General features: G+C 43.9%; 1 protein-coding gene across 2 annotated transcripts in view; it reads left to right on the top strand.

Moving 5' to 3' along the window:
• Positions 1 to 16,396, top strand: part of ift140 (intraflagellar transport 140 homolog (Chlamydomonas)) — a 49,704-nt gene that overhangs the window by 6,101 nt on the left and 27,207 nt on the right. For both annotated transcript variants that reach the window (XM_062055893.1, XM_062055894.1), the window contains exons 3-13: positions 3,604 to 3,825; positions 3,898 to 4,019; positions 4,082 to 4,212; positions 8,355 to 8,530; positions 11,569 to 11,660; positions 11,742 to 11,848; positions 11,926 to 12,068; positions 14,852 to 15,055; positions 15,117 to 15,189; positions 15,320 to 15,411; positions 15,499 to 15,626. In XM_062055893.1, the coding sequence (XP_061911877.1) occupies positions 3,604 to 3,825; positions 3,898 to 4,019; positions 4,082 to 4,212; positions 8,355 to 8,530; positions 11,569 to 11,660; positions 11,742 to 11,848; positions 11,926 to 12,068; positions 14,852 to 15,055; positions 15,117 to 15,189; positions 15,320 to 15,411; positions 15,499 to 15,626 (1,490 nt within the window). The remainder of the gene's footprint in view (positions 1 to 3,603; positions 3,826 to 3,897; positions 4,020 to 4,081; positions 4,213 to 8,354; positions 8,531 to 11,568; positions 11,661 to 11,741; positions 11,849 to 11,925; positions 12,069 to 14,851; positions 15,056 to 15,116; positions 15,190 to 15,319; positions 15,412 to 15,498; positions 15,627 to 16,396) is intronic.

Genomic DNA, 16,396 nt, shown 5'->3' with positions numbered 1-16,396 from the left:
AATTTTTTCGAGAATTTTCGAGATAAACGGTAGGTGGGACACCGGCCGGTAGTTCACCATGAGGTCAGGATCGAGGTTAGGTCTTTTGAGTAGAGGATGAATAACCGCTTTTTTGAATGCTAGAGGAACAGTACCAGAGGAAAGTGATAGGTTTATAATATTTAACACTGATGGACCTAATAAAACAAAAAGCTCCTTGATAAGTTTCCCAGGAATTGGGTCAAGTAAACATGTTGTTTGTTTTGTCCCATTTACACATTTTAACAATTCCTCCAATGTTATTTCATCAAAGAGAGAGAAACTATTTTGGAGGGCAATGTCCGTCGTATATACCGTCGTATTTGTGTTAATAGAACCCAGTTGTAGCTGAGATGCATTGTCTTTAATCTCTTTTCTAATGACTTCAATTTTCTTATTAAAGAAATTCATAAAGTCATCTGCTGAGTGGGTGGAGCTACTGGGAGGAGTCCCTTGTTGGGTTAGCGATGCTACTGTACTAAACAAAAATTTAGGATCATTTTTGTTGAGGTGGATGAGATTTGAGTAATATTTAGCTTTAGCTGAGGTAAGCATGCGTTTATAAGTTATTAAACTATCACTCCATGCTTGATGGAAAACCTCAAGTTTAGTCGCACGCCATTTGCGTTCCAGCTTTCTACATGATAATTTCTGGGCTTTAGTTTCTTCTGTAAACCATGGGGTACGCCTTTTAGGGGCCCTTTTTAGCTTTAGCGGTGCTACAATATCAATGGTGTCGCGCAGGGCGTCGTTAAAGTTGTTAGTGAGGTTATCAATAGAGCCCACATAATTTGGGAATGGTGCCATTACTGAAGGCAGTAGGTCAGTAAGAGTCGTCGTTGTGGCAGTATTAATGTTGCGGCTGCTATAGTAGTTATTATTATTATTATTAGTTTGTTGACAATGAGTCAGAACTTCGAATTTTATAAGGTAATGATCGGACATTACTTTAGTGTACGGGAGTATCGTAACTTTAGAGGTGGTGACACCCCTGACAAGCACTAGATCTATCGTATTACCGTTGCGATGCGTGGGTTCATTTATTATTTGTGTAAGACCACAGCTATCAATTATAGTCTGGAGCGCCACGCATGGAGGGTCCGATGGGGTATTCATATGGATGTTAAAGTCTCCCATTATGATTATATTGTCGGCGTGCGTCACTAGATCAGCAACGAACTCTGAAAATTCATTGATAAAGTCCGAATAGGGCCCAGGGGGGCGGTAGATGACAGCCAGGTGGAGAGGCAGCGGTGTGACAAACCTCACAGTAAGCACCTCAAACGAGTTATATTTATTATTTAGGTCCGAGGTAAGGCTAAAGTTTTTGTTGTATATTAGTGCAACACCCCCACCCCTTTTAATGGGGCGGGCAATATGCGTTCCCGCATAGCCAGGAGGAGACGCCTCACCCAGCGCAAAATATTCGTCTGGTTTGAGCCAGGTCTCGGCTAGACCAACGACATCAAGATTGTTGTCTCTGATGACTTCATTAACTAATAACGTTTTGGAAGACAATGACCTTATGTTTAAAAAGCCCATATTATAGGTAGTGGGCTGTTTTGAGGAGTTTTTGTTGAAAGTATCCGTAGTAGCAATATTAATAATGTTACGTTTATTATGCATAGTGCACTTTAAATAATTTCGACCATATCTAGGAATTGATATGACAGGAATTTTTTAGATTGTTTGCCACCTCAGTAAAATGCATGTCCACCTCTGACGCAGAAAAAACATTATGTGAGTTGTATATTTTTCTAGAAGAATTGCTATGTGTGCAGGGATTATCCAGCCTGGCGCTGGCTAGTTCTAGCTTAACAGACTCCTTATTAGCGCTTCTTTGTGGATTAGCATTTAGCTTTTTCGTTAGCCCCGCTAACAACAAAGCATTTAGCTTTGTTGTTAGCCCCGCCCGACACCCCCGCTTCTGCTTCCGAGCGCATCGCTTACGTCTCTTTCGCTGACGGTCTCCGCTGGTAGTCGACGCCGCTGCTTCAAAGGCCACTGCTGGATGTAGCTCGCGAAGAATTCCCAAGCTAGCGAGCAGGTCCATCGTACACGCATCTATCAGCCCAAAATGGCCCGATCTCTCCACATCCAGAATCGTAAGTCGGTCGTAAGTGATCACGGAGTGAACACGCTGTGAGCCAGCCATGAAATTGACTGAATTGAGGGGTATTTTTGCCAAATCGGTCTACACTTCCAGGAGCGCTCGCACGAAGCCGCTGCTCTTTTACCCTGTACAAATCTCCCACCTTACCAGCACCAAAGCAACCCCAGACCATCACATTACCTCCACCATGCTTAACAGATGGCGTCAGGCATTCTTCCAGCATCTTTTCAGTTGTTCTGCGTCTCACAAACGTTCTTCTTTGTGATCCAAACACCTGAAACTTGGATTCATTCGTCCGCAACACTTTTTTCCAGTCTTCCTCTGTCCAATGTCTGTGTTCTTTTGCCCATCTTAATCTTTTTCTTTTATTGGCCAGTCTCAGATATGGCTTTTTTTTTGCCACTGTGCCATGAAGCCCAGAATCCCGCAGCCGCCTCTTCACTGTAGATGTGGACACTGGTGTTTTGCGGGTACTATTTAATGAAGATGCCAGTTGGGGACCTGTGAGGCGTCCGTTTCTCAAACTAGAGACTCTAATGTACTTATCTTCTTGCTCAGTTGTGCAACGCGGCCTCCCACTTCTTTTTCTACTCTGGTTAGAGCCTGTTTGTGCTGTCCTCTGAAGGGAGTAGTACACACCGTTGTAGGAAATCTTCAAATTCTTAGCAATTTCTTGCATGGAATAGCCTTCATTTCTAAGAACAAGAATAGACTGTCGAGTTTCAGATGAAAGTTCTCTTTTTCTGGCCATTTTGAGCGTTTAATTGACCCCACAAATGTGATGCTCCAGAAACTCAATCTGCTCAAAGGAAGGTCAGTTTTGTAGCTTCTGTAACACGCTAAACTGTTTTCAGATGTGTGAACATGATTGTACAAGGGTTTCCTAATCATCAATTAGCCTCCTGAGCCAATGAGCAAAGATATTGTACCATTAGAACACTGGAGTGATAGTTGCTGGAAATGGGCCTCTGTACACCTATGTAGATATTGCACCAAAAACCAGACATTTGCAGCTAGAATAGTCATTGACCACATTAGCAATGTATAGAGTGTATTTCTTTAAAGTTAAGACTAGTTTAAAGTTATCTTCATTGAAAAGTACAGTGCTTTTCCTTCAAAAATAAGGACATTTCAATGTGACCCCAAACTTTTGAACAGTAGTATATATATATATATATTAATAAAACTTTACATGCAGTCGGTTTTCGGCCCCCCGCCAATTTTTTTCCGCCCAATGCGGCCCCCAAGTCAAAAAGTTTGGATACCCCTGTTCTATACTAACATTTATTATGCATGAATATTCAATGCACCATGGATATACTGTATAAGCAACATTGAAATACATTCCAAGCTAACCTTTATTGAGTATTAATATTTAATAAGCAATCCCAGAATGCCTTCTGAATTGTAACAATATCTCTGTATATGAGTATAAAGCATGCATTTTTTAACTCACCCATATCCAAATGCAGGGAGAGCACGTGGAGAGCTGCCATATTGAACGTCCTCACCAGCCCACAACGCTTTGCTGGCATCCCGTAAAGCCAGTGTTGGCGCTGGGCTGGGAGAATGGCGAGGTCATACTACTTGTGCACCCCTCTGGGGATCAAACTGTCCTGCCAAGCACACACACGGCACACATCACGTTGGTGGAGTGGAGTAGCTCCGGCAGCCGCTTGGTAACTGGGGATCAGGTGGGTGTCTTCAAAGCACTGTTGTTTCTCTTATGCATATAGATGTAGAATACATTTATTTGAACATTTTAGACTGGAACTTTAGCTGTTTGGAAGGTGGATGCCAGAGGGAGACTTCAAGGGAACCATCAAGTGAAGCATGCTTACAGCTCCTCGCTCACTTGCTGCATCTTCAAGCCAGCCTCGCCTGGAGAGTGAGTCAACAAAACAGCGGTATTAGATAAGATTTCTCTCATTATTGTAACTCTTGTTGCAGTGATGTGAAAATGCTGGCCCGTGCATCAGTAAGTGGCGATGAGAACGCTTTGGACATGTTCAGCTGGAAGGGTGCGCCTCTCAAGATGGGACCACAGGAGGGTCTCGCCTTTTACGTCAGCACCGCAGATGGCAAGAATTATTTTTTTTTAATGTTCTGCTGCTTTACCGTAAATGTTGTAATTATAGTCATGGTGTTTATTCTCCTAAACCGCAAAGAAGCCGGTGTGTTAATTTGAAGTCATTATATAGAACAACTCAACTTTAATAATAATGTGAAGTGCATGAGAAAGTGGGAAAAACATAGTTCTCTGACCATAATAGGGCTGCAGCTATCAATTATTTTAGTATCAAGTAATCTATGGATTAATCGAATAATAAGATACAACACACTTTATAGCCCCCTAATACCCACCACCTGTAGGGGTATCCATAAGAGTTCGGTGCTATGTGGACTGGGTAGCAGTTGAAGGCAAATGCCTCGGCGACCTGGTGCTCGGTTGCCTAAATCTGGTTGTCGAGACATAGAACGTCACCTCTCTGTTGGGGAAGGAGCCTGGCTTGTGCATGAGGTCGAGAGATATCGTCTTGATGTAGTCAGGCTCACCTCAATGCACAGCATAGACTCTGGAACCAAACTCCTTGACAGGGGTTGGACTTTGCTCTATGCTGGAGTTGATGCGAGGAATAGGCGGCGAGCAGGTGTGGGCTTATTATTAGCGCCTATGTGTTGGAGTCATCCCCGAGTGAATAAGGGTTATTTCCCTGCGCCTTCGGGTCGGGGGACGGGCTCGGACTGTGTATTGCGCGTATGCGCCAAATGGCAGTTCGGAGTACCAGACCTTCTTGGGGACCCTGGAGGAAGTGCTGCAGGGCATCCCCGCCGGGGACTCCGTCGTTCTACTGGGTGACTTCAACGCCTACATTGGCAACGACAGCAAAATCTGAAGGAGCGTGATTGGGAGGAACGGCCTCACCGATCTGAATCAGAGTGGTGTTCTGTGATTGGACTTCTCTACTAGCCACAATTTGTCCTTAACAAACACCATGTTCAAACATAAGTGCACAAGGCACCAGGACACACTAGGTCGCAGGTCGATGATCGACTTTGTAGTCGTTTCATCAGATATGCGACCGCATGTCTTGGACACTCGGGGAAGAGAGGGGCTGAGCTGTCAACTGATTACTATCTGGTGGTGAGTTGAATTAGGTGGCGTGGGAGGATGCCAGAGAGACCCAGCAGGCCCAAAGGTTTAGTGAGGGTAAGCTGGGAACGTTTGGCAAAGGCTCTTGTCCGCCAGATTTTCAACTCGAACCTCCGGCAGAGATTCAACTGCATTCCGAGGGAGGTGGGGAACATAGAGTCCGAATGGGCCGTGTTCCGTACCACCATTGCTGCTGCTGCTGACCAGAGCTGTGGTCGCAAGGTGGTTGGTGCCTGTCATGGCAGCAACCCCCGAATCCGATGATGGACACCAAAGGTAAGGGGGGCCGTCAAGCTGAAGAAGGGGTCCTACCAAGCATGGCTCGTTGGTGGGGCTCCCGAAGCAGCTGACATTTACCGACAGGCCAAGCGAGCTGATGGCTTGGCGGTGGCGGACGCAAAACCCGGCCATGGGAGGAGTTCGGGAAGACCATGGAGCAGGATTTTTGGTCGGCCTCAAAGAGATTCTGGCAAACCATCCGACGCTTCAGTAGGGGGAAGTAGTGCCATGTCCACGTTGTGTATAGTGGGGGAATACTACTGGGAATATAGTTGGGCGGTGGAAGGAATACTTGGGGGATCTCCTTAATCCTACAGACACACCCTCCGTAGAGGAGGCAGAGTCTGAGATCATAAACACGGACCTGTCCATCACTGGAGCCGAGGTTGCTGAGGTAATCAAAAAACTGCCCAGTGGCAAGGCCCCAGGAGAGGACGAGATTCGCCCAGAATAACTCAAGGCTCTGGATGTTGTGGGACTGTCGTGGCTGACACATCTTTTCAACATAGCGTGAAAGTCTGGGGCGGTACCTCTGGATTGGCAGACCGGGGTGGTGGTCCCCCTTTTCAAGAAGGGGGACCAGAGGGTGTGTTCCAATTATAGAGGGATCACACTTCTCAGCCTACCATGGTAAGAATATTCCAGGTTGCTGTAGAGGAAAGTCAGGCTGTTAGTTGAGCCTCGGATTCAGGAGGAACAATGTGGTTTTCGTTCTGGTCGTGGAACACAGGACCAAATTTATACCCTCGCTAGGGTACTAGAGTGGGCATTGGTGTTTGCTCAACCAGTTCACATGTGTTTTGTGAATTTTGAAAAGGCATTAGATCCTGTCCCTCGCGGTGTCCTGTGGGGGGTGCTCCAAGGAGTACGGGGTTCATGGTCCGTTGCTACGGGCCATACGGTCCCTTTACAAGCGCAGCAGGAGTCTGGTTCGCATTGCCAATAATAACTCAGACATGTTCCCGGTGGATGTTGGACTCCAACAGGGCTGCCCTTTGTCACCGGTCCTGTTCATTATCTTTATGTACAGACTTTCTAGGCGCAGTCAGGGCGTGGAGGGTTTCCAGTTCGGTGGCCAGAGGATCGCATTTCTGCTTTTTGCAGATGATATGGCTTCATCAGGCTTCATCCTGATGATATGGCTTCATCAGGCTGGGTCCTTCAGCGTTCACTGGGGCGGTTTGCAGCCGAGTGTGTAGCTGCTGGGATCTGAGGCAATGGTTCTCAGTCGGAAAAAGGTGGACTGCACCTCTTGGTGACGTTTGGCCTCAATTGGAGGAGTTCATGTATCTTGGGGTCTTGTTCACGAGTGACGGAAGAATGGATTGATTAATTGATAGAAACTTTTATTAGTAGATTGCACAGTGCAGTACATATTCCGTACAATTGACCACTAAATGGTAACACCCGAATAAGTTTTTCAACTTGGTTAAGTCGGGGTCCACGTAAATCAATTCCTGGTAAATGGGAATGCGAGATTGACAGACAGATTGGTGCAGCGCTGGCAGTGATGTAGTCACTGCACCGGTCTGTTGTGGTGAAGAAGGAGCTGAGCTAGAAGGCGAAGCTCTTGATTTACAGATCAGTCTACGTTCCTACCCTCACCTATGGTCACGAGTTTTGGGTTATGACCGAAAGGACAAGGTCGCAAATACAAGCGGCAGAAATGAGTTTCCTTCGCAGAATGTCTGGGATCACCCTCAGGGATAGGGTGAGGAGCTCAGTCATCTGGGAGAGATTTAGAGTAGAGCTGCTACTCCTTCACATTGAGGGGAGCCAGCTGAGATAGCTCGGGGATCTACTACAGATGCCTCCTGGACGCCTCCCTGGTGAGGTGTTTCGGGCATGTCCAGCCGGGAGGAGGCCTTGGGGCATACCTAGGACACGTTGGAGAGACTATGTCTCACAGCTGGGCTGGGAACGCCTCTGTGTCCCGTCCGTCCCCCCCCCCAACCCCCTGTGGAACTAGAGGAGGTGGCCGGGGACAGGGAAGTCTGGGCATCTCTGCTTAAACTGCTGCCCCCGCGACCTAGACTTGGAAAGTCGGATGGACACATTATAGCCTCAATGCATATTTTAAAGAAAAGAGTTGACATAAGCAAATATTTTTGGGCTTGGAATAACCTTCATTCTTTTTTCTAATAAATGCACATGAACAACATTGAAATTGCTCTTTTAAAATGTGGACAATGATAAAAAAAAAGTTTTAATCTTTTCTGTTCACCGCCTCAAAGATAACGGCACCCACACACCACCGCTCTCATGTGCACTCTATTGCAGACGCCGTGCGAAAAATATGGTCTGTGTATTTAAAGTTCCTGACATTCAATCTGGTCTGGATTTTTTACAATTTTATAAGTTACTCTCATTAAATGATTAATTGAAGCAACAAAATGTAAATCAAAGCTTTTTTCTAATCGTATTAGTCGACCTAATCGATACATTTTTGCAGTCCAAACCACACGGCCATTTATTGTTAAGTATATTGCGCAACGCAGCAGCAACAGAACTAGTGTTGTAATAGCACTAACGAACAAAGTGCTTAGCCAGCATTAATACCGCTGTTGAGTTCATTGTAAACACCTGTACATACGGTAAGTGTAACACGCACAAGTTTGACAGCTGAATAGCACAAACAACATCTTAAAGTGCATGCAGAGGTAGATAAAGCTGCTGGATGCTGACCTCTCATGACACAATAAATGCAGCTACTCACATATTCTGACCCGGCAACTCAGGCATTTAAGGTTGTCGTGCAAACCGTACAAATTGAGCCTCCTTGTTTTATAGGTAAGGTATACGGCGTGGATGAACATGGTAAAACAAGCACTCTCCTCAGTATGGACAGTGCCGTCAAGAAGTTGTTTTTCCTTGCGACGAGGGAGGTACTTACTGTCATCACTGACACCATGATGCTGTCACAGTACACTCTGGGCCCTGAGGGAGTGGCACAGGAATTACAAAAGGTATGCTGGGAAGTTGTGACAAAATGTACTACCTCAACCATTCAACCAAGCTAGACTCATGTTCCACAAGCTAATAGGACTACAGTTTAATGTGGGCTGTGAATTCTGGGGGACAAAATAGATCACTGAAACAACAACAACCTGATCTGGTGAGATTTGACAGATGTTAGTGTGAATGAAACAGATCCTCGATTGGTTCGATTGTTGTGTGGCTTACACTGCAGTTCAACCAAACATTAGTACAATGACACTTTTCATCGTGCTTTTTTGTTTAAATTGCACCTTAAAATGTCATTAAATAAATACATAGGTTGTATTTAAAGGGGACCTATGATGAATTTAATATTTAGTCTCATGCGTTTTGGCGTGAGCTTGCATGGAGTTTTGGATGCCTCTGGTGGCAGGGTTTTGCTGTCTGGCTATGTTGTGATGTCCCAGCAAGGTGGACATACTTATTTAGACATTAAGTCAAACTCTCGCCAGAGGGGGATGAGCTCCTCAGCTTTAGGCTACGATAAAACACAAAATAATTTGAGATAAAGTATTATTTTCAACCAACCTTTGTATGTTCATAACAACACAGATGTGTAACATGTATTGACATGATTGCTGGTAAAAGCTTTTTTAAAGCACTCTCTGAATCAATCAGCGAGTGTACAGTTGTACCTAATGTTATGACCGTGTCAATCTATATAATGTTTATGAAGTTTATTTTCGATCGTGTCCAGCAAAACTAGAGGTGACGGATTCAGAATATATATTTAAACTGTGTGCATGTTCAAAAGATAAATTATGATACTTTTGGAGAGGGTGGGGACGTTGTTTCACTTGCAATCTGGGAATGCCTGCGAAATCAAACATATTGCAGACAGACTAAAAAAACGAGTTTTAAGAGTAACCGTGGAGCAAAGTTTGCACAAAATTTACACCAAAACATATCCAATATATATTATCTAGACCACGGGTTCTTAGCCTTTTAGACCTCAGAGCCTAACTTTTTAGTTAGTAATCTTACTCTGGATTTTAGTCATATTCAAATGTGTTGCTTAATAGGACTGGTTCTTACAATCTTTGATGATATCAGTACATACTGGAGAGATGTCTTATGAAGTGGGATTGGAGATATTTCTTGGTGAGATTGGCACTGACCACAAAGAGGGTCGCCAAACAACACATCAGTTGTGTGTCCTTGACTCATTGGGTGTTTCGGCCTTTATCACAATACACCCTTGTCCAAGGCTGGCCCACCACAAGTTGATCAGGCCTAAGTATGTTTTGTCTGGCCGCTCCCTGCGTTTTTCCGTTTTAGCCACAGCCAGTGACTGCTCATTTCGGCGACGCTGGCAAGTTCTTTGATTGCCTTCTGTTGGGCTTGGCCTCTGATTCCCACCTCATTTAGGGGCATTGTGGTGGAGCTTGCTACAAAGCCTCTGCAGCCCACCTCCACTGAACGCACCCTTACGCTCTAGCCTTGCTCCTCTGCTTCGGCCAATAAGCTGACATAGCCTTTTACTTTTGTATGCCTAATAGATGGCATCTTCCCAAGGGACCGTCACCTCAACGCTGAGGACACGTTGGTAGGCATCAGACCAGAGGACCAAGTCTGGCCGCTTGTTGGTCACTGCAATTTCGGGTGGGAATGTGAGGCTCTGGCTAAGGTCCACTTGCATTTCCCAATATCTCGCTGTGTTAAGTGTGCATGAGTCTGCAGTTGTTCCATTGTTGCGTTCTTTATCTCCTTGCTGAATGAAGGAGGATGTCAACTGTGGTATTGTGTCCTGAGTACCTATGGGCAAGGCGTTGGCGGTTACCCTCTTTTGCTCCAGTTCTGCGGCCAAGCACCTCAACACTTGATTGTGGCGCCCGGTGTATCTTCCCTGAGGTAAGCTGACCTTGCAGCCCGCCAGATATGCTTGAGGTTTGCAGAGGCTGCACACTGGAGACAGGCCGGATCCTTTCCACACCAGAGATGTAGGTTAGTTGGGGAGGGAAGGACATCGTACGTGGCTCTGATTATGAAGCTCAGCCTGTTCGACTTTATGTTCCATAATTCGCCCCATCCAATTTTCCTTTTTTCCCCGCCATTTTATCTCATCCATCGACCTTGTTGGGCTTGGGAAACTGCTTTAGCACATCTGGCTGCCTCCTTTTGATGGTACAGCTCTTTCACCACGAGATCTTGACGTTCTGATTGGGCAGCCTTTTTCCATTTAGGTGTTGTTGTACCCGGCCCAAAGCCCCCTCTGCCATGCTGTATGTGCCCCACTATGTACCGGTGTCTGAGGGCTGCTTTTGCTTCCGCTGTTTCTGCAATTGGCTTCCGTTTCCTTCTTGTTGCTAGGATGGAGGCTGCACCTTGAAGAAATGGATATATACCTATACAATAATTATATCCAACTTACTTACAGTTTAACAGGATAAACCTTGTCAAATTGCGCTAATCACATATATTATTATCAAGGCTTAGGTCTGGCTGATTGCAAAATAAAAACTAACTAAATATACTGCAAAAGAACGGACTCATAAAAACTGATGAAAAATAAGTTTATGTACAATTATGCAGTGCTAAAATAAATTCAAAATAAATTAATGATAGATACTAATAATAATAGGTATGTTTATTAAACCAATTGTCAATAAAATTTAAGTGCAAATGAGAATGCGTCTTCACCACTTTAGTCATAATTTTTTGTGCATAAGAAACTTCTCTATGACTTAAGCTCCAGACTTGACTTTAATATTGTCATTACTGCCACAAGTGGTGGAAAAGTGTGTTACAACTGAGTACAGCTGCTGCCCAAATGAACCACAGCTGAGAAACAGATATTATTTGACTGCCCTCTTAGGGTTAAGAAAGACTGATCGAGACCACAAGAAAGTGTTAAATGTAGATTATATTCATCATAGGTTTTCTTTAAGAATTGTATTAACTCTTGGGACATTAAAATACTTTATTGAATAATTCCATATTTTAAATGTGTATTGTATTGGCATTATGTATGTTCTTTGTACCATAACAAATATTATTGCTTTACAAGTTTAAGCTGAGCAGCAAGAGTGGACAGAACATCGATACTGTGTGTGCCAAAAATGGTCTTATCATTACTGCAACAGGGGAGCAAGTCATCAGGTATGATTTTGCTGACTAAGCGCCACCCTCCTATCTGGGCATTTACACTACATAGTGACTAATTCTGGTTTGTTTGGGTAGGCTGTGGGATCTGGAGCGAAACGAAAATTATGCTTTGTCGCTTGACGAGAGTCTGGGCTTTGAGCGGGGCGAAATGATCAACTGTGTTTCCTACTGTACGGGAAAAGGTAAGTATTGCACCCCTTATTGCTACCATCAATGCAAATGCTCATATTTGCTGGTAAACATCTAACAACTTTTCCAGAAATCCTGGCCGGCGGCACCAGCCATGGACGCATAGCAATGTGGAAAATGGTAGTGCATCCTGACCGCAATAGAGGTGACACCAAAGCCCAGTGGAAGCTACAAACACCCACTGAAATAGAAGGGAACGTCTCTCAGTTGCAGGTACTGCGTTCATTTAATACAACACACTCTTCTGTTCTGTTTGTCTGTACATCCATACACATTATTTTAACTTTCACCACCTCAGAAATCTCCCTAAACATCAACAATCCACTTTTCCACCTGTCACCATCAACATTACACTTTTAAACATTGGCTCCCCTTTAAACAGAACTTTTTTAATGAATGATATGTTGGCCCTGTGATGAGGTCGCGACTTGTCCAGGGTGTACCCCGCCTTCCGCCCGAATGCAGCTGAAATAGGCTCCAGATTTTACATCATCAACAACTCAAGACCTATATGTATGTTTGGGGACGGCGTGGCGAAGTTGGGGAGAGTGGCCGTGCGAGCAATCTGAGGGTTACTGGTTCAATCCCCACCTTCTACCATCCTAGTCACGTCCGTTGTGTCCTTGAGCAAGACACTTCACCCTTGCTCCTGATGGGTCTGGTTAGCGCCGTGCATGGCAGCTCCCGCCATCAGTGTGTGAATGTGTGAATGTGAATGGGTGAATGTGGAAATAGTGTCAAAGCGCTTTGAGTTTCTTTAAAAAGGTAGAAAAGCGCTATACAAGTACAACCCATTTACCCTTTACAATAACACAGTCAAACAGGCTAGAATTCAACATTACATACAAGTCATCACAGACCATAAAAGCAACCCCCCGGTTCCTCCTCTCCACTTTTTCTATTTCAAGTACAATATTTGATCCATCCATCCATCCATCCATTTTCTACCGCTTGTCCCGTTCGGGGTCGCGGGGGGTGCTGGAGCCTATCTCAGCTACAATTGGGTGGAAGGCGGTGTACACCTGGACACCCTCAGACTCCCTTTGCGAGTACTTTGCAGACCACTTCAGAACCAAGATCGAAGACATCAGATCTGGTCTCCAAACATAATAAGTTTTATCTGCTGAGACAGCTGGCGTGTTTTCCTTGCCTGAGGAAACACTAGAGAGTTTTGTTCTGGTTGATGGAAGGACACTTGGTCGAGTTTTCTCCCAAGTAAACCCAACAACCTGCCTTTTAGATCCAAGTTCTACATCACTTTTTAAATGAATTTATGGATTATTTGAGAAACAGCTTTTAACTATTATGAACTGCTCACTTCAGACAGCTTTTAAAGCGGCGGTGGTGAGGCCCCTTCTGAAGAAGAGCAGTTTGGATCCAAACGTTTTTAATAACTACCGACCTGTATCCAACTTACAATTGTGAGGAAAAATTTTAGTAAAACTGTTTTTTAACCAAGTTAATGACATTTCAAATATAAATAACGTTTTAGAAAAACATCGGTCTCGTTTTGGGATGAACCACAGTACCGAGACAGCACTTTTAAAGATTTTAAATGACATCAGGTGGAATTTAGATAATAAATACTGTAACTAACAGTGTTGGTTCTGCTGGATCTAAGCACTGCTTTTGACACGGTAGACCATCACCTTTTATTAAAGAGACTTCGACACCTGGTTGGCCTCTCTGGTACTGTTTTTAATTGGTTCCACTCTTGTTTCACAGACAAATGTTTTTTATGTAAGTATGGATGCATGTTCCTCGGGAACCAATGATATAAGATGTGGGGTTCCTCAAGGCTTAGTTTTAGGTCCCATTCTTTTTAATCATTATATGCTGCCTCTTGGAGCAGTCATTAGGAGAACCGGCATCAGCTTCCACAGTTACGCATTGTACATTGCCGTGACTCCTGATGACAGAGGACCAATAGATACCCGTTTTAACTGCATTGTAGACATCAAGTCATGGATGGCAGTGAATTTCCTACAGCTCAACCTGTACAAAACAGAGGTTTTAGTTATTGGCCCTGAAAACCAGAGAAAGAAATGTTTACCAAAATTACAAGATTTTAAACCAACACAGTCTATAAAAAATCCGGGCGTGAATTTTGACTCACAGATCCAGAGGTCCTCTGGCACTAGCCTTTTAGCTTTACTGAATACCAGAACAAAGACCCACGATGAAGCGGCATTTAGCCACTATGGCCTGTCTGTCTATCTGTGTTGGCCCTGTGATGAGGTGGTTACTTGTCCAGGGTGTACCCCGCCTTCCGCCCGATTGCAGCTGAGATAGGCTCCAGCACCCCCCGCTACCCCAAAAGGGACAAGCGGTAGAAAATGGATGAATGGATGGGCCTCCACCTGTGGAACAGCTTGCCAGAGAGCGTTGAACTTTTTTAAAAAAAAGCTAGAGACATACCTTTTTAATCAAGCTTTTCACTAATCACCTGCTTTTTTATTTTATTATTGTGTTGTTTTTTATCTTAATCATTAATATTTCTACTATTATTCTCTGAATGTTATGTTTTTAATAACTTATCAATGTAATAATTATATTATTTATATAAAATGTTGTATATATATTTTATCATATGTTTTATATCATGTATATATAATTATATATTTTTGTAATTTGTTTTATTTTAACGGCATTAATTTTAGTTATTCTCGAATGTGGATGCCTCAAAAGTGGTGTTTCAAATCCTCAGTGTGTGTTTTCTTCTCGCCGGGCGCGGCGCCGCTGCTGCCCACTGCTCCCCAAGGGGATGGGACAAATGCAGAGGACAAATTTCACCACATCTAGTGTGTGTGTGACAATCATTGGTACTTTAATCTTTAATCTTAATCTTCTTTTCTTCTAGTATTTTTTAAAATTTGTTTTGTTTTGTACAGCACTTTGTGCTTGCCATTTGCCTGTGCATGAAAAGGTCTATATAAATACAGTTTGATTTGATTTGATATAAATATAAGACACATACTCCACTACTTGAATTTTAGTGGGGGTCCAATCTCAATCTGCTGGCAGCCAATAATTCCAACACAGTAGTGATCCTGCATGAGCACGTGATGTCAGCACACTGTAGCCAGCAGGTGGCAGCGGTGCAGCTGACGCCGACCCAGCTCAGCATCACTCAGTTCCACACAGGACTGCACCTGGCTCTGCAGTCTGAAATGCACATCAAGGGAGTGTGTGTGACTAAGGTGAGGCCACAGTTAAAATGATTTGACATTTGAACGATTGATGCATTGATGCATCAAACAGGATTCAGCGACAGTCTGGAGTGGAAAACAGGTTACGGTCTTTGAGATGTCAGGGCCAGCTCTACACAATAAAGGTACACCATTACAAAAAGCTCAGTAGTATAAATGTAGTTTCATGCACAACCTCTAGGGATTGCTATGATGTGTTTACAAGACATATTTGTGGTAGTTGCACTCACTTGTTCTGTTTTGTTTTATTCTCAGGATCATTCCCTTGTGACTCCCATGTGGTAACTGTACATGGTGAGAACCTATACACTGTGGAACCAAACCGGGTCCAGATCCGCACACCGCAGGTTTTATTTCCATTTTGAAAACACTAACACTTGAGCATGAACATGTTTGTACTGTACTAACTAAATCCTCTTATAACTAATTTTTAGGGTACGGTAAAACAACTACTTACTTTCTCCAAGGCAGAGGGCAACCCAGTGCTTCTCAGTGTGTGCCAATCTTACCTGGTGGTCGGCACAGATACATCACACATCCGAGTTTTTGACCTCACCCGAAGGTACACTGTTAAAGTTCACATTATACAACTTTTTGTCCTACAAGTTACCTGTGTATGAGATGTGTTGCCCAAACTCGCTTTGATGCTGTCACATCTCCAACATAATAGATGCCATATATTAGATTTAACAACGCAGCAATAGAGAGTTGGGAAGAACACAAATAGCATAGCTATGTGAGCTACAGTGCTAACAATACATTCACATTTTATCAGCAACATAATGTTAGGTTAGCCTTTTTGCTGAAGAAAAATATTGTTATCAAATCTCTGGAGCTGGATAATTTTCAGATGTGCAGCAAAGCCTGCTTAAAAAAAGACATCCTCCATGAAGTGGGGGACACATATACTGTGTGGGGTCCAGCAAGGCCATGTCATGTCCATTAAGAAGTGGGGTTTTGGCTTATGGCATCATAGGAGCAAAATGGTAGCTTTGTCTCACCTTTGGTGGTCATAACCCTATATTACATTTATATATCGGGTTATGCATATATTACATGCTCAGTGGCCTTGTGGTTAGTGTCCGCCCTGAGATCGGTAGGTTGTGAGTTCAAACCCCAGCCGAGTCATACCAAAGACTATAAAAATGGGACCCATTACCTCCCTGCTTGACACTCAGCATCAAGAGTTGGAATTGGGGGTTAAATCACCAAATGATTCCAGGGCGCGGCCACCGCTGCTGCTCACTGCTCCCATGTGGGGATGGGCCAAATGCAGAGGATAATTTCACCGCACCTAGTGTGTGTGACAATCATTGGCACTTTAACTTTTAA

This window comes from Entelurus aequoreus, linkage group LG08 (genome assembly GCF_033978785.1).
Source record: "Entelurus aequoreus isolate RoL-2023_Sb linkage group LG08, RoL_Eaeq_v1.1, whole genome shotgun sequence".
NCBI classification, from domain to species: domain Eukaryota; kingdom Metazoa; phylum Chordata; class Actinopteri; order Syngnathiformes; family Syngnathidae; genus Entelurus; species Entelurus aequoreus.
Note: the sequence above shows the minus strand (reverse complement) of the source record. Positions and strands in the feature narration are given on the sequence as shown.